Source organism: Cryptotermes secundus, unplaced genomic scaffold (genome assembly GCF_002891405.2).
Source record: "Cryptotermes secundus unplaced genomic scaffold, Csec_1.0 scaffold66, whole genome shotgun sequence".
Lineage (NCBI taxonomy): Eukaryota > Metazoa > Arthropoda > Insecta > Blattodea > Kalotermitidae > Cryptotermes > Cryptotermes secundus.
The window spans coordinates 833482-860259 of NW_019731262.1; the positions used below are offsets into that span (position 1 = coordinate 833482).

The 26778-nt window shown below is 39.2% G+C and overlaps 4 protein-coding genes and 1 long non-coding RNA gene across 5 annotated transcripts in view; 3 read left to right on the top strand and 2 right to left on the bottom strand.

Annotated features, from left to right (window-relative positions):
* Positions 1-941, bottom strand: part of LOC111866711 (pancreas/duodenum homeobox protein 1) — a 482718-nt gene extending 481777 nt beyond the window's left edge. Inside the window, exon 1 of the mRNA XM_023855917.2 lies at positions 503-941. Within this exon, the coding sequence (XP_023711685.1) occupies positions 503-584 (82 nt within the window). The 5' untranslated portion in view covers positions 585-941. The remainder of the gene's footprint in view (positions 1-502) is intronic.
* The window catches only part of LOC111866716 (hematopoietically-expressed homeobox protein hhex), a 24153-nt gene extending 16769 nt beyond the window's left edge, over positions 1-7384 (top strand). Inside the window, exon 5 of the transcript XR_002843196.2 lies at positions 7298-7384. The gene's annotated coding sequence lies outside the window, so the exon portion shown is untranslated. The remainder of the gene's footprint in view (positions 1-7297) is intronic.
* On the bottom strand, positions 4886-22841 carry LOC111866713 (major facilitator superfamily domain-containing protein 10). Its single transcript, XM_023855918.2, has 10 exons — positions 22420-22841; positions 20865-21318; positions 17450-17553; positions 17186-17344; positions 14103-14285; positions 12904-13009; positions 12099-12319; positions 10966-11056; positions 10055-10192; positions 4886-8520 (listed from the first exon to the last, which is right to left on the bottom strand). The coding sequence occupies exons 2-10, from the start codon at positions 21298-21300 to the stop codon at positions 8426-8428; spliced, it is 1533 nt and encodes a 510-aa protein (XP_023711686.1). The 5' UTR covers positions 21301-21318; positions 22420-22841; the 3' UTR covers positions 4886-8425.
* A 107-nt stretch (positions 22842-22948) lies between these two features.
* Positions 22949-26778, top strand: part of LOC111866717 — an 8636-nt gene continuing 4806 nt past the window's right edge. Inside the window, exons 1-2 of the long non-coding RNA XR_002843197.2 lie at positions 22949-23039; positions 23656-23816. This is a non-coding gene — a long non-coding RNA (uncharacterized LOC111866717). The remainder of the gene's footprint in view (positions 23040-23655; positions 23817-26778) is intronic.
* LOC111866715 lies at positions 23824-26740 on the top strand. The gene is made up of 2 exons (XM_023855925.2): positions 23824-25403; positions 25695-26740. Exons 1-2 carry the CDS (start codon positions 24654-24656, stop codon positions 25728-25730), a joined length of 786 nt encoding a protein of 261 aa, XP_023711693.1. The 5' UTR covers positions 23824-24653; the 3' UTR covers positions 25731-26740.

The following is a 26778-nucleotide window of genomic DNA, read 5'->3' on the forward strand; positions in this document are numbered from 1 at the left end:
GATGGAGAATTTGGTGGAATAAAGATTGGCAGGGAAAACCGAAGTACTCGGAGAAATCCCGCCCCAGCGCCACTTCTTCCACTACAAATTACACTTGACCAGATTCGGGATCGAACCCGGGCCGCCGCGTTGGGAAGCCAGCGTCTAACCGCTTGAGCTATGGCGCGGCCCTCCTGGGATATAACGTCCTGTCATTACCATAGCTGTGAAGACCTCAATTTCTAAATCTTTGAATTTACCCATGAACATTATCTCTCGCTTTATTTTTAATTCCTTCACATTCGGAACATATGATGCCTTGCATACGTAAATATTACTTAAGAGCGAATATTTTATCTTGCATGTTATGAGTACACTGGCGCTGAGACGTTCCAACGGCGCGGCTAACCGCGCTTTCGCCTATGGAAAAATGTCTGCCGACTAAAACTATTTTTGTGAGACTGGTAGAGCGAATAAAAATTTATAGACGTTTGATAATCATACTAAGGGAGCAACTACATACCTTGTGAACTCCTTGTACCCACACCTGACGTACACTCACTTGTAGTTTTTACGTGTGGCAAAATTCTTTTTACACTGCACATCACTTTCACTTAACCACAAATTTGTTCTACGGACTACCTCGTTTTTCTGTTCATGGGTATCATGGCGTCTTGGCTTGATGACGAAACGCCAGAGAGTACAGTAGGAACCGTTTGATACTTCGGATTGAATATTTTCGGAATTCATTAATGCAACCTGGTCCCATGGAATGAAATGCAGCAATATGGAAGTAGCGCAAAATAGAATACGTCAAGAGGAAGAGATCTGCTGATAATTTCACCCACATTCCGAATCCTTGTAATCTGAATATTCCTGCTGTGGATTATTTTTATGACAGTGAATACCTTGACTATATACCATTGGGTGGTAGGATCATAGATCAACTGTAAATAATTTGGAAGCAAGCGTTTCTGGCTTGAGATACTATACTGACATTTCCCTACAAGGGCTGAGGGAACATCATAGTTATGGCAGCAGGTAACCTGGCAGAAATTTGAACCAAGCACCTCCCAAATACGAGTTTTGGGCATTACCACTATGAAACCCATTCAATCTGAGTTTGATGGTCCAATAATATGAGTTTTTTAATTTTAATTTTATCAACTGATTGGCACAGTATTTCATTTAAACCATTAAATAAAATGCAACATGATGCCTTGGATCTTCTTCTAGTGCGGTTTCCACTTTATGTGGGTCCACAGATTAAGTAATCATCTCTTCTACCCTCCCTTTTCAATATTTTGCTTGCTCTTTCCTTCTCTTCTTGTCTTCTTCCATCAATTAACAAGCTAAATCATGGTCTCCTGTGTCAACACACGGGTCTAATGCCTTTCTCAGTACACAACCCAACTTCTCTATAAATAAATGCCCACTGCTTACATTTTACTTTTTTTTTTGTTAGGGCCTATGCTCTGGCATTATTTGACAGTGTCCGTTCAGAATGTATGATTCTTGGAGCACTACAGCAAGATGTTTGCCTCAGGCACTATTTAAACAAAATAATATAAAAAAATAAAAAAAAAAAACCCGCCAAATACACTGAAAAGATGTAACTAAATTTAAAAATGCAGGGTAAAGTACAGTCTCTACACCTAATTAAACACCAGACTATGAAGCCGTAAGGAGAACTGGAAGTACAGAATGCAGTTTTTTAATGTTACAGCAGATGGTACATGTAGTAACAACTGCACATTATAGATTAAAGAAATGAGTTTTCAAATATATTAAAAAGTAATGGTCTAGATAAACTCTGATTCTGTACCTCTTTATTCACTTTCACAACATTTAGAAAAATATACATTATTCTCGTATATTTTATAGTCATGGAAATATACATGCCTGTAATTTGAGCTCATAGCAAACTATTTTCAGCCTAGAAAAAGAGGGATGTTTTAAAAAATGCAACACTACATATATGTGACACCTAGGTGCTATTCCTGAACTTGCTAACGTTAGAACCTAGCGGAGAAGTACGTGGCAAGTCTCATCAATGGATGTCTAAGCTTTTGTAGTAATACCTAACTTACCCTTCTTTCTCCTGTACTCCTCTCCAGTCCTACAGGTCACTGAATGATATGTAGAGGCCAACATTTAACTCCATCTACCCGATACCATGCACAAACAGAAAATGATAGATCATCTCTTTTATATGCTGTACATATAAACTTCACATATAAACATCAAAACATTATCAGAACTTCCAGAACAGTCACAATACAATGAAACAATGGACTGCACCCCATTCGAGACCAACTACTTAACTTACTTACCTGCATTGTGTTAACACTTGACAATTTGTTGCCACATCAAAAATTCAGTACTTTCTGAGCTTCTGTTTCACTGTTACATTACTCTTTTACATATACAGAATAAGCAGCATTCTAGCAACTGAAGGTACAGCATAACAACACTGATACAATGAAAGATCACTAGCCTGTTGTAATACATTAACAAAATGCTATTCAGAAAATCATGCATGATTCGACTCTTCACAACATGTTAGGATTACAGGACAAACACATAGCAAATGAAAGCTTGAAGAAATCTAACTGCATCAGTTATAGTGTCCACATTTCTATGTGTAATCAAAGGCATATTCTCATAAATATAAATTCCATGTCTCACTCTATTCAGAATAGACAGAAGGGATTATAAATACATGAGTTTGTATCCGATACAAAGCTTAAAATAGGTTACGAAATGTACACATAACGTATCAATTCTGGCATGTTATCCTGAACTGAAACACTTATGGAAAAACGTGTTTTCATTCTTACCTAAACCTTCTCTTTGAAACATTTTCAGTGTGATAAACATTTAGCGAGTTATGCTCGAGATGTGTACAGACATGCAAGTAGGTCTCCATGTAAAGGGTTGGTTCCTAAGCACAACTGAAAAATGTCAACAATCTTAAGTAAACCCAATGAATGTTAAATTTAAAGAAAATCTGTACAGTGAGTCACAATTTATTACATCCAGAGAGACAGATGTGAAGCCAAAAGGCATATTTTTCAAGCCTTCGATGTGAACATGCCATTCAAATTCATTTTCCATGTCACCAAGCCAGACTTAATTCTTTTAACGCTGGCTATGATCAACTCTTATAGGCCAAGAAAGAGGTCTTCCCTCAGTGGCAGAGTGTCTGCTACAGTATTCTGAATAATACAACATCAAATACACTTAAATACTGTACAAATTCATTAGTAGAACAATACACTAAAACACATTCTCAGGTGGTCACACCAGTTCGGAGCTTCGAACATGGAAAAAGCTTTGAATACAAAGAAAATATCTGCCATTAACATTTACATTTCTTTCTCAATTGACACAGCTGGTCACCAGCTAAGGCAAATTTTATTACTTTCAGTTACCATAAAAGTTTCAAGTCTTATAATACAGAAATCACAGAAAATAAATCATGTAAGGTCATGACAGCCTAAATAAGTTTTCAGAATTCATTCATTTGGTAACAAAAATATATTATTAGTATCAGAATATTATATTTCATAAATGACACCACCAGACAAGTGGCACTAATGCTGTTATAAAAAGGCTCACATAACTAGAAATACTATAGAAGACGCTGTCCACTGTCTTGAAACTTTTCAAACGACAACATTTTGGAAGAGTTCTGCTTCCATTATCAGGTGCAAGGGAGAAATATCTCCCACTCTGCTGGGCATATACAAAACTAACATGAATCATTCCCTCACAGTTACCATCCAGTGGCTGAGACCAGCTTAATCTTCTAGATCAGGGGTCTCCAAACTTTTTGAAACACAGGCCACATTAGGCAATTCAGCACTTTCAACGGGCCGGATAAAATGAGAAATTAATAATTCTAGGTATATGACTTTTATTGAAAGCACAGAATTTCATAAACTAAATACAAAGTACGTGAGAATAAATTATTGTATATTAATGACAACAGACAGTAGCAGCAAATGCTCATATTTTCATCACAAATTATAATAAAACAATTAATGTGAATGATGGAACTCTTTTTGCGTTCTTAAAATTTGATTAAATTGAGGTTCAAATTTTGAAACGCTAATCACAAATAGCAACTTTAAATGTTCATCGGATAAATTTGCCCTGTATTTCGACTTGATCTACTTCATCTGGGAAAAAGTTTGTTTACACAGATATGTCGTCCCAAAAATGGAGATAAATTTACAAGCAAATTTCTTTAAATTTGGAAATTGCTCAGAGTTCAGAAATTTATAAAATTCGATCAAATTTCCTTCCTTGTATTTGTCTTTAATATGATAATTTTCCTGAAGTTCAATAATTTCCATTTGAATTTGGCTTGGGACATCTGCAGCATCACAGTCAAACGGATTTTGAAACAATCTAATTTCCTGAGCACTGGAATCCAAATCAGCAAATCGCTTCCGAAATTGTTCTTTCAAATCTGAAATGACTAAATCTGCAAACGAGGAAGGAAATTCTGCTTCACCCTTTTTATGCAACTCTGCACAGAGTATAGCATATGAACAAAGTTACAATTTTTCACTTGGCTTTCCAGAAGTATCAACTTTGCTCTGAATGCCTTGATAAGTTCAAATAAATCACAGACTAAGTTATTTTCACCCTGCAACTTTAAATTCAAATTGTTCATATGGTTCACCAGATCAGCAAAAAATGCTAATTTCCAAAGCCACTCGGTATCTGATAAAAGTGGTTAGTGATGGTTTTTCTCGGTAAGAAATATATCAGTTTCATTCCTGAGCTGAAAGAAGCGTGAAAGAACCTTTCCACAGCTAAGCCATCGAACTGCAATATAATATGTCAGGTCAATAAGTTCTGAATCACATTCCTCGAGAAAAGACCGAAACTGGCAATGGTTAAGTGCATGACAGCGAATGAAATTAACGATAAAAATAACAGGTTTTAAAACAGAGCTCATATCAATGTGTTTTGCACAGAGTGCTTGTTGGTGAATAACACAGTGAAGAAACATTGGCATCCTCACAAGCTTTTGTGATTTGGCCAACCAAACACATTTCTATACCAGACATGTTTTTTCCTTCATCAACTGTTATGCACTGCAGACGGTTCCAGTCCAAATTAATTCTGTTAGTGTTTTTTTGTATTTCTTTGAAGATATCATCTCCTGTTGTAGTGCCATGCATGCTGTGAAGTGACACTAATTCCTGTGTGACATTTAACTTCATTGTCAACGCCATGAAAAAATACTAATAGTTGAGAGGTATTATAAACATCAGTTGAAATGTATGAACAAGTATTTTTTTTACCAGTACTCATTGGAAAATTAGTTCAATTGGCGCATCTCCGCACAATTTTTTTCGCGGGCCGGATGTGACCCACGGGCTGTAGTTTGGAGACCCTTGTTCTAGATCAACAAAATAACCTCCCCCTCCCCTCTGCACCTGATGACAGAGAGAACCAGTTTCTGAAATTCCAGAGTTTGAAAAACACAGGACAATGGACAATGGACAATGTCCAAAGTAATACATCATTCGAGTTATGGTTACACACAGTCACCAGAAGTCGTTAGCCTGAATTTACAGGCTAACATGCTAAAATATTGTGTGAAATCTGAGACTCCCCAGTGGTGAACTGGGGTACAACATCGTGTACTTTGGTAGACAGATATTACCAATCAAGGCTGCACTGTATCCCAGAACAGTGTAATCTTACTAAAATATTATAATACAGAATATATCTTTCTTGCACCGGAAAGTTTACAGTTCAGTGAAGTAAATATTTGTGTAAGTGTTCACCAAGGCTTACAATACAGCAAATGGAAGACAATGAAGGAAAGAACCATTATAATGTGCATATAACACAACTAGCATTATGAACATTTCCCATTGCTCCTGTCTTACATAAACAGAGACAAACACACTTCCCTTCTGCACACGCTGTTGCACATCTAGCCTCATTTACTGAATTATACAGTTTTAAAAGTGAAAGAGTTATACATTTTTATATCTTCTGCACTGTGCAATAGGAATTCTTGCGTGCATCAGAGTCTTCATACAGTGAAACCTCCACTTAAGATTTCTTTGGGGATCAGCACATTTGAACATAATCTAAGGAAAACCTTGTACAGAAGTAATTTATCGATGGGATTTTTGATTTGGTGTCACTGAAACTGAAGATTAAATGAAGGAAAACCTCAAATCAAGGAAAATTAAACGCAGGTTGCACTGTGTATATATATATTGTCACGTGTCTGGGTATCAATGTCAAATAATTACTGTGGTTGTGGCTTTACATGAAGCTGTTTATTGGAGAATTATGCCAGGTGGCAGACAATTATCACACTTCGTAACTGTGAACAATGATCACACTCTGGTGTTCCTTGTAACTACACCACACGAAGACTTCTGTCGGCTCTCCTCTTGTTTCTCTTGCTGATCACTGATCTGATCTCATGTCACTTCTCTGCTTCTCTTTTGCAATCTACCCTCTTAAAAGTAGATCTTCACGTATACCTGAGAAAACACCTTGTCCAAGGGTTCTCTCCGTATTGACACAGCCTTTGCTAGCGTATCCGTTGCTGTGGGAATTTCCTGGGTTGCAGTCTGCCTATGTTTCATTGCCTAGGAACTGCTAGCTGTTGACTAACAATGGACGCTGGTTGTCACGCAATGTCTTGACGATGTGTTACCTAGGAAGTGACACTTCTCTATGCAGTGGGTGCACCTGTCACACTGCTCTCCCCTTAAGGCTGTTCGGGACCATTCTTTCCTTTCTATGGCTTACTACCACTGCTCCCTCTTTATAGGAGCTTGTCCCGAGCGGCACCCTCATAGGGTGTGAGCCGATCTAGGTGTACCACCATCCTTGATCTGAGTGTTCTGCATCCTATACACCACACTGTTAATTCAGGTGATCATTTTGAATGGGCCATCCCATGAAAACTGAAGCCTTGGCGATTTCCCTTTCATGCAGGTTGGATGATGAGAGCCACACATTGTTCCCTTCATGGTAACCTGCGAAGCTGGCTAGTTTATTGTACAGAGTTTTCATCATGGCAAGCTTCAAGTGTTGGTGGGCACAGGTTGAGTTTTAGGCGTTAAGTTGAGGAAGTGCTCTTGGAATGTGCGACCAATTACGAACATGTCGTCCAAATACACAAGATAGGAATTATACATGAGACCTCGCAGGACTGTCGCCATTAGCTTCTCGAAGGCCCAGGGGTGTTGCAGAGACCTAAGGGCATGACTGTGAACTCTCATAACCCTTGACCTGTTGAAAACGCTGTTTCCTCCTTGTTGTCTAGGTGTACATCGACTTGCCAGCAGCTGCTCTTCAGATCAAGACAGTGCGTGACAACCAGTGTCCATTGCTGGTCAACAACTAGCAATTCCTAGGCAACGAAACACAGGCAGACTGCTATCTAGGAAATTCCCACAGCAATGAATATGCTAGTGAACACTGCTTCAAATACAGAGAGAACCCTTGGACAAGGTGTTCTCTCAGCAGTACACGAAGATCTGTTTTAAGAGGGTAGATTGCGACAGAGAAGCAGAGAAGTGACATAAGGGCGGAGATCAGATCAGTGATCAGCAAGAGAAGCAAGAGGGGAACCGATAGAAGCCTTCATGTGGCGTAGTTACAAGGAACATTAACTTGTGATCATTGTTCTCAGTTACGAAGTGTTATAATTATTGTGTCTGATAACTGTCTGCAGTTCCACCTGGCGTAATTCTCCAATAAACAGCTTTGTCTAAAGCCACAGCCCAGTAATTATCTGTCACAGATACCTTAACACATGACAATATTACGTTGGATAGTATCCATTGCCTGAGGCAAACTTCATGTGTGAAGTATTTTGAAAATTGAATCTGTTCCACTGTCATGAAGTACAAGGCGGGGAACAATCTTACTCAGCTGGGCCCATTATGGAGAACAGTCATGATGACTGGACTATCTCTTTCTAATGGGACCACCTGAGTACAATCCCTTGGCCCCTTACACCTGATGACCAAAATGAACCCACTCTCAAAATGTTGTACATACCAAATATCCTTCAAATAATGAGCAATGTCTCAGACAATATTCAACCACTGTCAGAAACCTTCAAGCACTTACTATATTTCTTACAAAAGTACAGATATCATTGTACAAAACTGATGTAATACACAGCTGAATTCTCTGCATGCCATGAGCCGATTACATCGGTTCAGTGAACCTGATGAAGATATTTAGTCGATGTTAACCATTTAGTACTGCATTCTGTCAATAGATGGCATCAAGCATGATACACTGACGTCTAGAATGAAGTACATACTTCACATTGTCTACTCTTGTGGTCATTTGTGAGTTTTTCTGTGCAACGGCATTTACTGCCAAGAAGCTTTGGCCTCTGCAACAGGTAGTGCTATGGCCAGGCTTGATAGACTAAAGGTTAAACTATGCTACTTCTCCTGAGTAGCATCCAAGGCCAGAGCAGAGCAATACCTCCCACAAGGTACGTCACCGTAGAACCAATACTCCAAAATGCTAATAAAGAATAACAACAAATTATTATACATTCAGAATAATGACAAAATAATATTAGGGTGATCAAATAAAGGAGTATGAAATGGATGTAACATATAACAAGCATGGTAGAGACAAGAAGCAGGTATGGAAGAGACCATTTTGGAGGCTTTATCCAGAAGTCATTAAATTTCAAAATATCGCCATGAATAACAAACTACAAGCCTGAACAAACAGCAAAATCACAGGTATGGAACAGCAATTTAAACATGTTTGGAAACAAGTTGAGCTAACATCTCTTTATGTAAATTGTTAACTAGAAATTTAAAAATACAGATAAAAAGAAGCGAAAATCCATTTTTAAGCAAAACATTCAGAAAATATCTCAATTGCTTCTTCTCAAATAAGTGAGCTGATTTCTGCAGTCATGGTACAGTCACAGACGTTTCCATGGCTTTATAGTCTTACAATGGCCTCTAGTCACTCTATGTAATCACCCATACATGTGCCTGTATTGCATTCAGATATTCACAGCGGTTCTGCCTCATATTTTCGAAGAGCAGGAACACATGGCTTCAAGGATTAAGCTTCCATTGCTGTGAAAATATTTAAATCAGGAAGTGACTGGGTTACCCTTTGCAAGCTGTGTTGCATTATTTCAATACTAATTTCTTTATTCCCAATTTATAACATGAATGTCAGCCCCTTAAACACCAGAAGATTTAAAGAAAAAAACATCCTCTTGGATGAAAAACGTTAGGATACAGCAAAAACGTTAAGGTAAAGCTGTCCCTGCAACAAGCTGTGGAGAACCATAGGATTGTGAGATGTTGAGGATCCCACTTCTAGATAACTGGCTAACTGATGGCAGTGAGGTTGTCAGCCTTACGTGCCGGCCGGCCGGCCGCCCATTACCCCCAGGAAGATTCCTGGTACTCATTTCTGTCAGAGCCTGAGTTGAGTCCAGGGTCATAGTGGGGCTGGAAGGATTTGGTCAATTGAAAAATCCAATGACTGCATTGGGAATGGAATCCATGACCTTCCGGCTTGTGACACAGTGCTTCAACCAATTACACTAGTGTGCCCCTTAGAATACAGTTATGTCAAAGTTCCATCATACTTCTCTGTGCCAATTTCGTTGTTTTCACTACAATTAAGCGCTTGGATAGCTCAGTCAGTATAGTGACTAGGTTATGGATTAAGTGACAAACGAACTGGGATTTGACACCTGGGAGAAGCAAGAGATTCCTCTTTACTTCACAGCATTTTGGCCAGCTTTGGGGCTCACCCAGTCTTCTACAGAATAGCTGCAGAGGGCTCCTTCCCTGGGGGTAAATGAACCAGGGCATCAAACCTAATCATTCACCCCCATCTAATGCAGAGGTTAGAGATGCTTGTATCCACACCTCCACTCCCCCATACGTTTTCATGTCATGTAGGGAAGCATAAAACAACTTTCTCTTTACTAGTACAACCATGTCAAAATAGTGAGATGATAAAATAGAAATAAAATATAACTATCACACGGCAAATTGTACTGTCAACTACAACATACCTATACTTGCAACTATCGGCCCAAGAGCTCGGGCTAATGCTCCAAGTGATCTAAAAATACCCATCACAGTCCCTTTCTGGTCATGTGAGCCGAGCTTTGAAACCAGAGTCATCATACATGGTACAACCATTGCTGTGGCTGAAACAAGATATAGTTCATACAGGTTAGTTACAAAGTTCAAATGACTGACATTTCATAAATTGTAAAACAGAACTGTGAAAGAATAGGTCATGGATACATGAATCCATAATAAGCATGTTTTTTAAAACCAAAAACAAAGTGCTCTGAAGAATGCACCTACAAGAGAGGAAGAAATGAAAAATGGAGAAAACAGAGTAATGAGGAAATTCATATATATATATACTGAGCTAATCCAAGAGGATGAGATTGGTGCAAATTGTGGCATGTACTACAGTGACAAGAAATGTGTACACAATTTTAGGAAATCTGACAGGGAGAATACAGCTTTGGAGAATGGTCATAGTCAAGATGATAAGCGGATCTTAAAAGAAATGGGATGGGAAGTGTGGAGAGATTCAGCTGGCTTGGGATATGGTCAAATGGAGGGTTGTAGTGAACACGAATAATAAACTTTTGGTTTACATAAAAAGTGGGGAATTTATTATCTCATCAACTATCAGCTTGCAAGAACAAATCTGATTCATGAGTTAGTTTTGTTTTTATGCATTGTCTCCCTACCACTGAAGTTTTTCCTCAGAATTCTTTCAAAACGAAATTTACCTTTACACAAGAAAGAAAAAACAAATATCATTGTACATGAAAGAGAGGCCAAAGTATGGAAATATCTTCCAGCAATGTTTAAACCCACTTCGATTTCCTCCATGTGAAAATTCTAATATTTAGTGAACAATACTAATGGACAACTAAAAGAGCTACAGACCTATACTTACATATTGCAAAAAACAGGAGTCCGACATAGAGCAGTATGGGCGAAGATGCCAGACCCACGAAGATGAAAGAAGGAACTATAAGCAAAAGACCCTGAAAAACAGATATATAGTTAGGAAATATATGCACATGCTAACAATTCTGATGTATCTGCTCACTTTTCTTTGACTTCCTCAGAACTTTCAGGCTTAGGGGAAAATGTGTTTCATATTTCACTTAAACCTTCGTGCAAGATATTTCTCACTCCAATAATTAATTAACAAGTTACATTTGAGACGTGTAGGTTTTCTTCCTACTGTAAAGCTACTGTTCACTGTTTGCTTTACCTGTCAAATTTTAAAAAAGGAATAACACTCAAATCCAGAAACTCTACCATAATACCTGCACCTCACTTAAACAGCCATGGTTACGTATATACTGGCAAGGGTATGGAGTAAATTTCATAGTATTTATGGTGTTCTCCCCTAGGCCTGAGGCAAAAAAAAAGGGGGGGGGGATGTTACATTTTCATACATTTAACGGTTAAACTCATGGCACTGCTAGAAAATAGGGAGGTGTTCATGTGACTCTGAATGCTTACCACCAGCAGGCAAACACAAGCTTTGCAATGGAATGGGTGTTTTAAGGCAAACAGGAGTGGCTCAGTCAATTGAGTCCTGCTCCATAGCCCACAGGGTATATTTTAATAGCCTCTACGCCTTCAACCATGGGGTTGGAGTTTGAGTCCTGGTAGGGGCAGGATTTTCTCCTCTCCACATTGTCCTGAATGGTTCTGGGACCCACCATGCCTCCTATACATTGGGTAGTGGGGGCTCTTTCCCTGGAGGCAAAGCAGCAGGGGCATGAAGCTGACCATTCAACTGTAACTAGTGCTGTGGTCAAGAATATGTGGATCTATACATCCCTTCCATCATATGCTTTCACAGCATAGTGCTGAATTAGTTAAACACATGGATAACTTCACTACTCTTTCAACCAGAACAATCCTGGAACAGGTTTCATCTGAATGAACCTCTTGCCAGATGAACACAAAATAACAAGAATGTACATGGTACAGAAATGAAGACAGAGAGATCTGTTTGGTATTATGGAAGAAAATACTATTAGCTGAGCATGCAGTCATGAAAGTACTAACCAATACGGCTGTAGGTTTAATCTTATGTTCAGGAAGCCGGCGGACATAACCACCCTGCATGACAGCCATGGTGAGACCAATCACAAAGAACATCCACCCCTGTTGCATTGATGTATAGCTGAATGTATGATGTGTCAGAAATGTTAGTGTGAACTCCAGACCAGAATACAGGAACAAGTAGACAAAGTATATGAAGCCAAGTTGCTGCAATTCTGCAAGATCTGAAAAGAATTGTGAAGACCATTATCTGATATCTCAGTAAACTGAAATGAGACACATTTTTTTGTATAAATAACAAAATCACATTCAATTTTTGTCAAGTTCTTGTAAATAAAAAACATATGGTAACAGAAATGAATATATAAAGTCTGAACTGCATATATTTTGGACATTTCCCATCCAATTCTTTTGGTTAAAGAACATTGTCCAACCTGGCTTCCCAGGCTGGGGATATGCGTACATTAACTTCACCTAATGGACCCAAAACAATGAGTTTCATATTTTTGACGATGGCAGCAGAACCACCTTCCAAAACAACACATTTTTAAAACAAAAGAGGGAAGATACAAATGTCAGAAAAATGGGGGAGGGGGGGATCAGTTTAACAACATCTTTATCACAAATTTACAAAACTACGGTATGAAGTTTTGCTCAGGAAATGCATATGAACTACAAATTATGAGCCAGTACACAGTAATGTTAAAAGTGATATCATTCCTTTGAGTGCTTGTGTGTATGGTACACATTTTGCAAACGTCAGACAGATTTGTTTTAAATCACTGAATTTAGTTAAGACCCGACATACCAGAACGTGCAATATTCTTGACTGCCTTGAAACGGAAGAGATCTGGCAGACTGATGTAAGCTGTTGCCTGGGCCAGACTTCCAGCCAATGACCGAGCTCGCTTTTCCTACAGTAACAAAGTAAATATGACCATCATATAACTGGTGATTATTAAGACTGGGCAGAGAATATAAAAAGTATGGCCTTCTGTGATGTGATGCTGCATATCTGAATGGGATGGTATAACAATAATGAAGTAGATTCATATTTGGGAGAAGCTTGGTTTGAATCAGCCAGGGCACCAGCTATCCCAGCCTCAGGCCTTCCAGGAAAAGTCTGAGATAGTACTTTGATTAGGTCATGACAACTTCATAAGAAATTCTTTCCAATTCATCATTCACCTAGTATCCTACCATTTGATGCTACATAATTCAGATACTGACCGTAATGTACAGAAGAACCCACGTAACATTATGTAATCCAGTAAACAGGTACAAATGTTTAGGTGGAATGTTCTACCTCTGGTGGCAGCACCAGTGTCACCCTACCAGACTGCACAGTGATAACAATATCATCTTCATTGCTATGAAAACTAAATCTCATACAGGTAATGGAATCCCAGGTTCCCACAGCAGTGACTAGGTTGAGTATTAACAGTAGCTTCTAGCATACAGCGTTGTGTAGTCCAGCAGAAGTACACCAGCGTCTAAGCCTCCATCTTCAGCATGTCTTGCTGGTTTCTGCTCAGCTTACGCTTCATCCCTGAAGATGGAGGAAGTAGATGCCTCTCAAATTTCTGTGTTCTTCTACCACACTACATAGCATGGTACATCCCAGAAGACAGTACTATACTATCTGGAATGTTATGACATGAATATACTTTAAAACACCCATGTAACGTACAGCTCTATCTCCAGTGAACATGAAATTCTCACAACAATGCCTACAATGGGTGCAGGATGTGGTGCCGTGTAATCTGGCAGAAGCTGACTAATGTATGGAGGAATATACTGCATCCATCTTCATGGTCAGCACTTTCTGCTTGCTTAGAATATCTTCAACCCTGAATATGAAGGCACTCCTCTGAAATGTTGGTAAATTTCTACCAGACTACATGGTGTCACACCTCCAAAGATAGCACTCCTCAACAATATTTCTACTTAAAAAATATAATTTATAGGATGTAAGGGCTGTACAAATAAATTCCACTTTTGACACACCTTGGGTAAAGTTTCTTTGAAGCACACCAGCACGAATGCCACGTCAGTTAATGCCAGACAGAGGGCAAAAAGTGCAGGAACAACAAACCAGTCTCCAGACTGTCCATGTGACCAGTGGGCGAACATGGCTCCAATGACTGGTCCAATTATGAAACCCACAGAAAATGCAATACCAACCAATGCCTGAAACAGAGCACATTTCATGCCTTACATATTACAATTCATCAAGGTCTCTAAAATAAAGCAGTAATGACAATAACAATAACTAGCTCATTAAATATGGTTTCAAGACAAAGTTAATAATTTCCACTATTCAAGCTTTGCCGTTTTGTAATTATTATAAGAAATAAAGCACTTTTCAAAATTATCTTTGTATAGTGTGGTAGTGAAAGTTAACTTCTATGACAGCTTACCTTCAGAAAAATCAAGACTCCGATTAAAAGTGAATAGAAAACAAGATGGTCGGTCATCTTTATCCTCATACAGAATATGTCATTTATTTATTCATGGTTTATTTAACAAAGTTTTCAAAATGTCACATTATATAGCATCAAATGAACATGCTTTATAAAGAGTTTAACAATAATCTTATATCTTGCTACTGTTCTCAGTATAAAACATCTTCACAGGTGCATGATCATCAAACAGTGACAAAGACAGTTACTAGACTATATTTACAATATACACTAGGAATCAAAATGAAAGTGTTGTGGAGATTTTGAACACACAGGAATTTTCTTCTGTAAGGCTGCCTGCTTAAAGCACAATATACTGACAAACTTTCTGTAGTCACAAATAATTTTATATCACGATTTCTTTACCAATATACACAATTTCCATCCCATTTCTGCACCAGAATGAAAACTTACTTCCAAAAATTTTAACAATAATAAAATAATGTTTGCCAAAGACAGTATACTCCAAATTAACTATGCACTGATTATCTGGTTTCTGCTTATCCATACACCCTTTATGGCATGTCTGGAATCCTACGGAGCAACTGCTAAGTAAACTCAATCTGTCTGTCCGTCTGTCTACAGACAAGAAAGAATTAAAAGACTGGAAGGTGAATTTTGATGGAATTTGATGTTGGAGAACTTCATTAAAAATTATTGAAAAATTTCGATTTTCATTTAGAATTGAACAATTCTAGTGATGACTTTACATGGAAATCTACATGTTTCTGGGAATATCTCACAGAATATTTATCACAAAATGTTCTGATTATTCATGTCTTTTTTTAGTATAAAGATAAAGGACAGGAAATTGACATTCACCTTCAGTCAATTGGGAGGACTGCTGCATAGGATGAGCAGGAAGAAAAAGCTGAATATGAAAACACAATATGTAGTAATCACTGTCTGCAACTAATTGGACACTTCCTGTACCAACAGGAAGTAGGGCAACTACATAATTCATGAACATTTCAAGGTTTAGTCTGGATTTACTCTTCATTCACTGCACTGCAGAGGGAAGACAGCAGCTCTCTACTTACCACAAAGTGTACTCGACACTTTCAAATATGAACATGAAGCCAACTAACTCTATGAAGGAGAGTTGCTACTCAAGAAGTTTTTATCAGTCAGCTTCCCAAGATATTCCATGCTTATCATTACTGTGTTCACAAGATCCCACATGTCTATCCTCAGCCAAACAATTCTAGTCCATCCTTGCCCACCTTACACCCCATTAAGTACAATTAATTATGACACTGTTAATGATTTTCACACTACAAAGCACTCCAAGCTAATCTCTTCAGTGTTCATGGATTTATAACACAGTAACTATAAAAGTCTCACTAAATCACACTCACAATATCACTGCACTATACCATATACAAAGTCTCCAAATCAAAAGTTAAGTCTTCACAGGCTGACTTCTTGTACTCTTCTGTGCTCCTCAAGCTTACTGCTTGCTTGCTGTACTCCTCCAGCTTAAAGCTATCCACTTGTTTGTGTGCTTCTGCCACTACAACTCACTCATAACTGTCCTAAATGAATTCTTCCACTCTTCAGTGATTCAGTATTGAGGGGGTGGGTTTCCCCATGCACCGCGACTGATAGTCTATTGTACGTCCCCCTTTTAATTTCTACAGTCTCCATCCCCTACCGGTACTGGTGCTCGCTATTAGCCCCTTTCTGCCAGCAAGGTTTCTACCCTCTACTTGGCAGTGGTATCTAATAGTTAGTCCCTTTCTGTCAGCGAGGTTGTCTCTCCTCTGGCAGGGGTTCCTATTCCCTTTCTGCCAGCAAGGTTTCTACCCTCTACTTGGCAGTGGTATCTAATACTTTAGTCCCTTTCTGTCAGAGAGGTCATCCCTCCTCTGGCAGTGGTACCTAATACTTCCCCATCTACCGGAGGCATTGGATACTACTTTGGGTGGGAAATGTTGGGCCTAATTTAGCTCAGCGGTCTCTTAGAGACATGAGGTTCTTTTACGTGCCGTAAATCTACGACACGGGACACACGGCTTAAAGTCCCTCCCGGAGGACTTGTTCCCTGAATTTTTCCGCCCTTAAAAATTCCACGACCTCCGCCGGGTTTGAGAACCCGCGTACCTTGAGTCATGAGGTGGGAACGTTACCCCTAGACTACGGAGGCCGCTTATCTGCCACTCTTAGTTATGTAGCTGCGGAACAGACATGGACCTACAGTAAACATGTATCACATGATCACTATCCAGCCAGTCTACTGGTGCTCAGCCAGATCTACAGAAAACACAGCTTCCTCTATTGTTGTGTGTAACTAAAAACGAGAGACCTGAAGATGGCAAACAAGTGCTGAAACATGGCACCCTAGATAGCGAACTCCACATGCTGGAAAGTGTTGTGCTGACAGGAATATACTAAATATTACCTATAATGAGATGTGAAGGTCTCAGAGCAATGAATGTTAATATAATGGGCACATGAAATACACTGTTTTGCAGTTTGGTAGGTGCTGTTTCCATCTTTAAGGAAAAGAAGAATGGTGGAAGAATTCTAAGTTGAAGACAGAAACAGAAGGTTCCCTTGAAACAGTTGTCCCTGTCTACAGAACTACACAATGTCATTTCCAAGAATACTAAAGCAGGCACGACTTACCATACCCCGTCCCCTAGTTGCTAACGACGAGACGTCGGCTATCACGGCCATCGAGAGACTGACATTGCCTTTGCTGATTCCTCCAACAATTCTTGCCAACACAAACAATGCAAAACTTTTTGACAATGCCCACAAAACATAGGAAGATGCAATTCCAATCTGTTATAGCAAGAAAATTCAAACACATGAGAAGAAAATTCCATCCATCACTAAATACATATGAATAGAATTTAAGAGGCTCACCAAAGAAAGGCATGAACTTACAAGGCAAATAAGCATAACTGGCTTACGTCCATAAACATCTGACAAACCACCAACCAGAGGAGATGCCACGAACTGAAGAAACGAGAACATTGAGCCTAGAAATCCTAGAAAATGAGACAGTAATTATTTATTGTATTTGAGTGCCATCTTGTAAAGCTATTCTAGAATTTGTATTTGCTTTGTTAAGCCATCCTTTATTATTACTCTTCATTTCTTTGTGACACATTCTTGTTTCTTATGTTTCAAATAAATATGTTTATGGCTGTGTTAATAAGCATAAATTGTGTCCACTAGCATACCTTTTCCTGGTTAATATGTTATAAGCCATTTACTTGGTCATCCTTAGGCCATATAGATGTAGTTTCCCCCTGAATGACTAAAAAAACTGCTTCACTCTGTATCTGGCCAAGTTCAGAGCCAGGGTTGAAGCCCCATGTTAAAGACCCAGGATATGACACTGCGCTGCCTAGTCAGAGCTATCACACACCTCAGGGGCCACTGATGGATGAGTATGGAACAACAACAAAATGATGATTAGCAGGAGAAAACCCAAGAAAAACCTGCTCTAATGCCACGAATCTCAAATTGGGTCATCCAGGAATGGAGCCAGGGCTCTGTGCTGATCACCTGAACTGGAGCCAGGGCTCTGTGCTGATCACCTGAACTATAGCACTCCCCNCACACACACACAAAATCTGTGGTTTTAGTCCGCAAGCAAATTATACTGACCAAGCAACCACTGCCTTTTGGAGAAGTTAGTGTTAACTTTAGCAGATAGAGGGTGTTGTGTGGTCAGTGCAATGGATCCCCATGGCCATTAATTTCTGTTTTATAGACCGGAGCTGCTATTTCCTTAAAATAGCTCCTCAATTATCCTCACCAGGCTGAGTGGACCCCATTCCAAACCCACTACTTCTCAGAAAATGTGGTAGTGCCAGGAATCGAACCTGGACCTCTGCATCTATAGCCAGGATTTCTGACCACTAGACCACAGAGGTGGTCCTACAGCACCCCATCATAAGTAATATATTACATTACAACAGCATGATGGCCTGTTCAAACAGCAGGCATATCTGGATTCCAGAACCATGTTTATACATTCTCACATACCATACCCCACTAAATCCTCAACACTTATTGGTACCACCCACTTAAGGTGAAACAGAAAGTCTTTATTTCAATGTTTTCCTCAAGGTCTATATACTCTAATAGTGCAAGCAATCATACAACGAAATCCAAAAGTTTGTGACAATGGCGTATTAATACAATTATTATGTTTCTGGACATTATCCACCATCCTGTTTTTTTATTTAAAGCACAATGTTTCTGAGAATTGACTCTGTCTCTGTTTTCAGATGGAACCTACTCAGTTCGGCCTAATCGACAAAGCTAGTCCCTGTCTTTGAACACCAGCATCAACAGAAGATAGGATACATAAACCAAGCACAGCACAAACCATCTGCGAGAGTAAAGACAGACATAAAAAACGTTAAAATAACTCCACACACACACACACACACACGAGGCCTAGCACATATGTCCACACACTGTTTCACTGCCATTGTTGTTAAAAATATATCTATCCTATTTTGTGTTGGTGTCCAGAAACACAATAACTGAATCATATAACAAACTGAGTTTTATACACTGCAGAAGAGAAGATTTGACCACTTCTAAAGGCAGAGAGTGACTAAGAGTGGGGGAACAGATTGGTTTTGATGAAACCTGCACTGCTGGCAGGTGAAGCAATAGGAACTACCGTTCACCTGCTGTGCTGTGCTGTATTTGTCAAGACCATTTCATGATTAATGCTATTCATGAGACGCTGAAAGTAACTCCTATGTGAGCACAAACATACATAAATACATACGTAAAAGTAAAGGTATCCCTGTAACAGGCCGTGGAGGCCCACAGGGTTGAGAGACGTTGAGGGTCCCACATTACCTAGACAATTGGCTCACAGATGGTGGTAAGGTTGTCAGCCTTACGAGCCGGCCATGCTTTAGTCTTCAGGAAAATTATTTAATTAATTCCTGGTACTCATTACTGTTCGATGCTGAGTCGACCCCAGGGCCATAGTCCAGCTGGAAGGATTACATCAACTGAAAAAATCCAATGACCTCACCGGGACTGCGGTAGCATAGTTGGTTGAGGCACTATGCTACAAGCCGGAAGGTCGCAGGTTCAAATCCCGATGAGGTCAGTGGATTTTTTTTTCAATTGACCTAATCCTTCCAGCTGTACTATGGCCCTGGGGTCGATTAAGCCTCTAACACAAATGAGTACCAGGAATTAATTACCGTATTTACGCATGTATAGGCCGCACATTTTTTGACAAAAATTCAAGAGGAAAACTGGGGTACTGCTTATATTCGAAATATTCGAAATCACACTTCATTTAAAAAAAAAATAACTTTGCCAAAGTTCGGAATAATTTCTACTCCTGAAATAATATTCCAAGAAAATTATTTTTTCTATAATTTCTGTCTGAAAATTGTGCTGCGGCCTATACATGCACGGGGCCTATACATGCGTAAATACAGTAAATACTTTCCCTGGGGAGTAAAGTGCAGCCGGTGCGTAAGGCTGACAACCTTACCACCATCTGTTAGTCGATTGTCTAAATCAGGGGTCTCCAAACTTTTCAAAATGTGGGCCACATTAGGTAATTCAGCACTTTCAACGGGCCAGATAAAATAATAAATTAATAATTCTAGGTATATGAGTTTTATTGAAAGCACAGAATTTCATAAACTAAATACAAAGTACGTGAGAATAAATTAACGTATATTAATGACAGCAGACAATAGCAGCAAATGCTCATATGTTCATCACATATTGTAATAAAACAATTAATGTGAATGATGGAACTCTTTTTGCATTCTTAAAATCTGATTAAATTGAGGTGATGATGATCTGTTACAATTACACTGCACCACTGCAAGGAGTCTTGTGTAACGAACTGCTTGCGCTACCTACATTGCCACGAAGTGACACTGCCGATCGAGGCCGAACAAGTACGAAGAAATACCGCGCAGTATATGGTCCAGAATTAGTAAAATTGTGAATAACATTAATATTAACATAATATGGAATATCGATATATTTTAAACACAATCTTAATTAATGAATTTGAAATCTATCCACAAGTATTTTTTTACCAGTCCTCATTGGTGCATTTATGCACAATTCTTTTGCGGGCCGGATAAAATCACATCGCGGGCCGCATGTGGCCCGGGGGGGGCTGTAGTTTGGAGACCCTTGGTCTAAATAATGTGAGACCCTCAACTTCTCACATCCCTATGGGCCTCCATGGCCTGTTACAGGGATACCTTTACTTTACATATATTCATACAGATATCAAATTGGGTATCATAAAATTATAAATTATTTTCATAAATAAACTTCTACTTACCCCCAAAAAGAACAGAATTGAACCTATCAGGGGCACCAACCAATTCTTGAAAATATTGTACCTTCCTTAGCAACCATGGATAAAGGCCCTTAGGGCTGTCATTAAGGCTGTAATGATCAAGAAGAGATGGAAGAAGGGGCAGGATCATTGTGAATGCCAGAAGATCCAGCAACAAGGATACAAACACAATATAAACTGTAGGATGAGTCCTCAGGCTTCCAGATGAATGACTGGAGGAGGATGAACTATTCGACTCTGAAGAACTGATCACTTTCCTTCTCACAATTGTGGATTTTGTAGTAGAGTAAGTGACATCTGTCCTTTTCTGTGTGACACTGCATGGCTGAAAATCTGCTGTGGCCTCTCCGTTGTCTGAAGTTGTGTATGTAATGTGAGTGGTCCTCAGATTTCCAGAGCTTGAATGTGTATGTACCATTCTTAAGATTCACAGTATCTGCCAAATAGCAATATCATATCATAACACTCTCTTGCATTTATTTAATGGCACAGTGGGTAGTTCAGACTATACAGCATCAAATGATAGGCTGATTAGTGAATTTGGTACCATGTGGAAGGATATAGCTGTGGTCTAATTTCAATTACTATCCTGGGATTTCCTGAAGGAATGGAGTAACATTCTGAAAATATGGTAAGATTCAAAATGGGCACCTCCCAAATACAAGTCAGAAACATTACTAGCTGGCAGATGGGAAATAAATACTTAGTGGGAGGAAAAGTAGCAGCCAAAAAAAGGAAGGAATATTACAGTTCAGTATGCAAGGCTTATTTAATAGTACTTTCAGTTTTGAGACTATGTTAGCATTGGACAGTAGTACAACTGATTAACTGTAAAGGATTTTGAAGGAAGTGGTCATGGGCTTGAAGGGACTGAGGCAAAACACAAAGAACCTCAGTCAGAACAGCCAGTAACCCAGCTGACATTTGAACTGAACAGCTCTCAAATACAAGTCTTAGAGTGTCACCTTCACACCAACATGTTCACTGCAGTACTTCATAATTTTCATGTCTCACAGTTAACAATCACTGCACCTGTATAAGACTGTCAGTCTACTGATAAAACCAATACAGCACTCAAATAACACAAAACTGTAATTTATTCAAGGGCCTCTCTCTGTCTCTGATTGCTATGGAATTTTCGGGCAATAACTGGTTGAGAAAATCAAACCTTACTCATATAAATAAGAATAATGTAATGAAGCACAAGTTCTTTTTTTGTAACTTCAAATTTTAGAACTGCATTCATTTCTGGCATGCCACGGATCTTATACGGTACAGTACTTGAGAATTTAAATTTCTGAAATCAATACAATACCAGTAACATATTATATATTTCATAGGACTGAAAACTGTAGGGCTGTAATCTGTTGGTCGGTCATGCGTATATTCGATTTTCTTACGAATATAAGATCGAAGACTTAACAAATTACATTACAATGGGTTATATTTATACTGAATGTTCTTCCGGCCACAATAAAAGCTTAAAAATTACACCAATGTTAATATTAAATTAGGAAATGTCACCAAGAATACTCACATTTAATGCACACTGGAATGTATGAAGCTATAATGGGATCGCCACTTTTCAATTGAAACGTCAGCTATAAACACATTCGAGTCTTGAATACAGGTCGAATGTATGCCAACTCTCACTACCCAACCCGCAACCTCTTTATTGCTCTTTATCGCCCTACATTTCAGCGACATCAGCAGCCCACTATCAGCCTAGGGCGCGTGCGGTTAGGAAACATACTTTCACTAGAACTGAAAGTGGATTCAGTCAGCATTCCGACTTTTATTTCTAAGCGAAACTGCCACTATCTCACTAGTCCTACGACGAACTAAAAGGTAGTACTGGCATTAACTTTTATTATCTACTAATAATGACAGATACAAAACAATATCAAAGTTACACTGTTTTCTCTCATGCCCAAACTCTTATGCAGTGACGTGACGTGACTACCATTTAACATGCGCGAAATTCAGAGCGGAAGAAACCGGGCGTACTAATAATCAGGTACGATCAGGTGGGTCTAGGAGGAAAGGAAACACGGCGGAAGAAACCTCACGCAGGTCTCGACCGTCTCGACCCCTAAACAAATCAATTTGAATACCCACAATTATATGCGGTTATGGTGGATCAATATAGGCAAATTGGTAAGTATGAATTTTGATTTGATGTGGTTGCGAAACGAAAGTAGACATTTGCAAACGAAATTACAGCTCCATATTAAACATATTATTTGTGTATATGAATAGTATGCTTACTACGACAAATTAAATTAGAAACGTAGAATTCTTTCGAGCCTAAAATTTTTGAGGTTATCGTGAACCGTCGTCTAAACGATATTTGTTTTATGATATATTCTGCACCTTTCGGTTTATCCTAAAGATTGACTGTTGAACGTGAAGGAGTTGATGTTGATGTTGATAATTGAGGGGTTATCGCGATGTGATCAGCGCACGTGTACGCGGCTATGGGCAATTAGTAATTGCTGTCATAGTGTGACACCATAGCTGCGCACACGTGCGCTGATCACATCGCGTCTATGACATTGCGATAACCCCTCATTTATCAACATCGGGTTCTTTTCATTGGCATTGATGTCGATGATGTGTTCTCGTTGATGTAACTGCCATTACTTCATTCCAACTTAATGATGCAAGACCCATAGCATCCCCCCTCCAGATACACTATTGCTTTTATAAATAAGAGTACCATCACCATCAACATTCAGTAATGCATTGCATTTGTGCTCATTACAAATCACAGTGCAACTGTCATATCTGCTGTCCCTACTTGGCACAGTGTCAAGACTCCAACCTCTGCGAAGCAACGTAACATCCAGATTACTAGCTGGGGACACATTTGGACGAGAAGACAACTATCAAGACTACGAAATTCCACCACAAGAAAACTACGGCTCTTCTAAGGTAAATATCTCAACTTTGCCAAATGTCTCAACTAACTTGGACAAACCAAACAACGGACGGCAGGGAATTCATAACTTTCACAACTCCCAAGAACAAAAGGATAGTTCTCCCACCCCGACATTATATCCTAATAGCGATGTTGTTTCAGGATGTGGAAGACCCATTACCCCCAACCCTGATCCAAATGATAAGACTCCCTTCACCACCACTCAGCAGTCCCAGAGCCTCTAATTCAGTTAAGATCACACTTTCAAGTTCACAGACACATGATCAACACAAAAAAACTTTTCATATCATTAACAAACACATCAAGCAGAAAACTCAGACAGCAAATCTTCCTTCAGACCATTGAGATATTAAACCTTCAACCAGTGAAACTCATTTATCAAGAGCAGTCCATCACAAACGATTACGAAGAGATGGATTCTCCAGACCGAACTCGCCTACTAACAGCCCACCTCGAAACAAGGCAAGAGAGACAAGCCCTCCTAACAACCAACCCGCTCCCTCCACTTCAAAGGATGCAGTTTACTCACATCATGACACACATCCGTCCGAGTCAACATCAACATCCCCAACATCCCTCCACCAACAGCAGGAAGATCCCCAACCTTCACAGCATTTGACCACGGCGACCACATCCACTTCATCTACACCATCGCCCAATCCAACAACAGCAACAGAGCTCTTACTAACATCCTCACCTTCCTTGGATGTAGCTACCCAGGAATTGCAGAAGCTCATACAACAGCACAACCAGTCCGCTTCCTTGACAAATTCCTGGCGTATCTCTTTCATAAAGGTATCAGAAACTTCTACAAGTATGGAAGTAAACAAATGAAAATCCTCAAACAGATCACAGCTTGCCTTGCTTCTGATACCACCGACTCTGCATCATTCGAACCCTGTTCGATCTACACCGAAGAGAAGAAACAAATCTCAAAAGAAACTATAAATACAAGAACATTCTCTATTGACTTCATTTCCGACCTCATCCAACAACATCAAATAACATCATTTGAAGACTTCCAACACAAAGTTCCTACGCCTACCAAAATACAACTACTCAAGCAAATGGGCTATGTCAGCCAGAATATTATCAAGACACTAATCAAAATCTTTGTCACAGAAAAACAACAACAAATAAAATCTAAGCATTACTTCCAACTCATCGTAGACAACTACTCTCCTTCCGATGTCATTCCAACTAATGTCACATGGCTTACAGACCTCTTCAGTTCCAACCAAATTGACATATCTGATTTCTTCGCGAAATTCATCGTTATACACTCATTGGCATTACCGAAAATAAACAGCCTCGTTATTAAAGGGTCAGCAAACACTGGCAAATCTCTACTCCTCCAACTTCTTCTCGATGACACAAAACCAACCAGAATCTCTCGCGAAAAAGACAAGTTGAATTTTCATCTGGACCAATTACCCAGTAGCACATCCATTGTATTCGAAGAACCCATAATAGATCAAACCACCATTGGAACTCTTGATTCTGCTAGAATGCTGCACAATAAATATTTGTGCAGCAAACATTTCCTGGAAAGTGATTTCACTACAGCTGAAAGGGTAGTGGTAGTTCCATGTGACTCAGATTCTGCTACACAGTCATGCCCACAATCTCCTGTCCCTTCCTTGAATCCCTTGCCTCAGGAAGACTGTACTCATGTTGTATTTCCCACCACCTACAAGTCACTGGTGCCATCCCCTGTAACACATATTCCTATCCATGCACATGGTTCTTCCACTTTCTTTAAAATGTTTGCAGTGCAACCATTACCAACAGCAGCCACCAACTTTTGCAGTGAAAGAAACCTCGTTTCTCCTAAGCCCTGTAAATATAAATGCTTCTGGTGGGGAACTCAGGCATATCAATCATTGCAGCAAGTCACAACACTGTAGTGGCTACAGGTAAGGACCACTGCAGTCTATATTACAAATTCTGTTATGAGAGAAGTGGCTAGCGAGAATAATGAGAGCTAATTTTTGAAGTAATTGTCCCAAGAACCCAGTTGTGATCAAACAAATGTCATTGTCATCATTCATTACTTATGAAACTGAACATCAATATACAATTTTATTATAAATCTCATTTTACTGTCGTTTGTGCAACTTTTTAAGTTTTAAATTTTAAACTTAAAGTTAATAAATCGTTTCACATAAGACTGTAAAATAAGATTTATAATAAAATGGAAGGGTGCAACGGGATGCTACAATACAAACTTATCAATACACAAGTTATGTAGGATATGTCAGATGTTTTTAGGATAATTAAAAATGTTTGAAAAGCAGATCACACTATCAGTAATATGATTTATAAGAGAATAAGGTGGTGACAACTGCTATGTGGAATAATTTAATGAAATATACAAAATCTTTATAATGGCAGTCCCTTTCAAGTAAAGTGTGTTATTTTCAAATCTGAAGGAGTCTATCATGTAAGGAAGCCCACTAATTTCCTTTTTAATGTTCTTTCAATGGTGTGCTGTGGTGAATACCTGGCAACAGCTATTTGGTGATCACCTTGTCAGCACATTTGAAGCTATGTGTTCATAGTCTGGTTTGAACAATAATCCAACTGTGGGACAGTTTGTAGATGCCCTGAAGACTAACATCATCAGTGCACTTGCTATCAGAGGTCTGTGTGGAACTAGTTGTGAGGATGATGGTGCTACTGTTGTGTGTAACCTACAGTCATTGTTCAGGGCACCCGATGCTTCTTCACCAAATCCGTCCACAAGTCGTGGCAAGGAAACCCCTGATGAAATTCCTGAGTTTCCATGTTACTCAACAAGTACAGAAGGACATGGTTGCTGCAGTACATGCTGGTGACAGGGAAGTGTTCTCAGTAGCCTATGTCAGTGGTTCCATTGCCAGACAGGTGCTTCATGGTGTCAGCTGTGATGCACACAAGACATGCGTGACATCTGAAGTGCTGCTATCAGCCAAT

Bases quoted from the DNA above. Each gene is read 5' to 3' on its own strand.
- LOC111866715 (XM_023855925.2), top strand. From the start codon at position 24,654: ATGAAAATCCTCAAACAGATCACAGCTTGCCTTGCTTCTGATACCACC. The intron at 25,404-25,694 runs GTAGTTCCATGT...TGGGGAACTCAG, and splicing joins CTACAGCTGAAAGGGTAGTG to GCATATCAATCATTGCAGCA.
- LOC111866713 (XM_023855918.2), bottom strand. From the start codon at position 21,300: ATGGTACATACACATTCAAGCTCTGGAAATCTGAGGACCACTCACATT. The intron at 13,010-14,102 runs GTGTGTCAAAAG...TTGTTACTGTAG, and splicing joins TCAAAGAAACTTTACCCAAG to GAAAAGCGAGCTCGGTCATT. The intron at 8,521-10,054 runs GTATGTTGTAGT...ATTCTTTATTAG, and splicing joins GCCGATAGTTGCAAGTATAG to CATTTTGGAGTATTGGTTCT.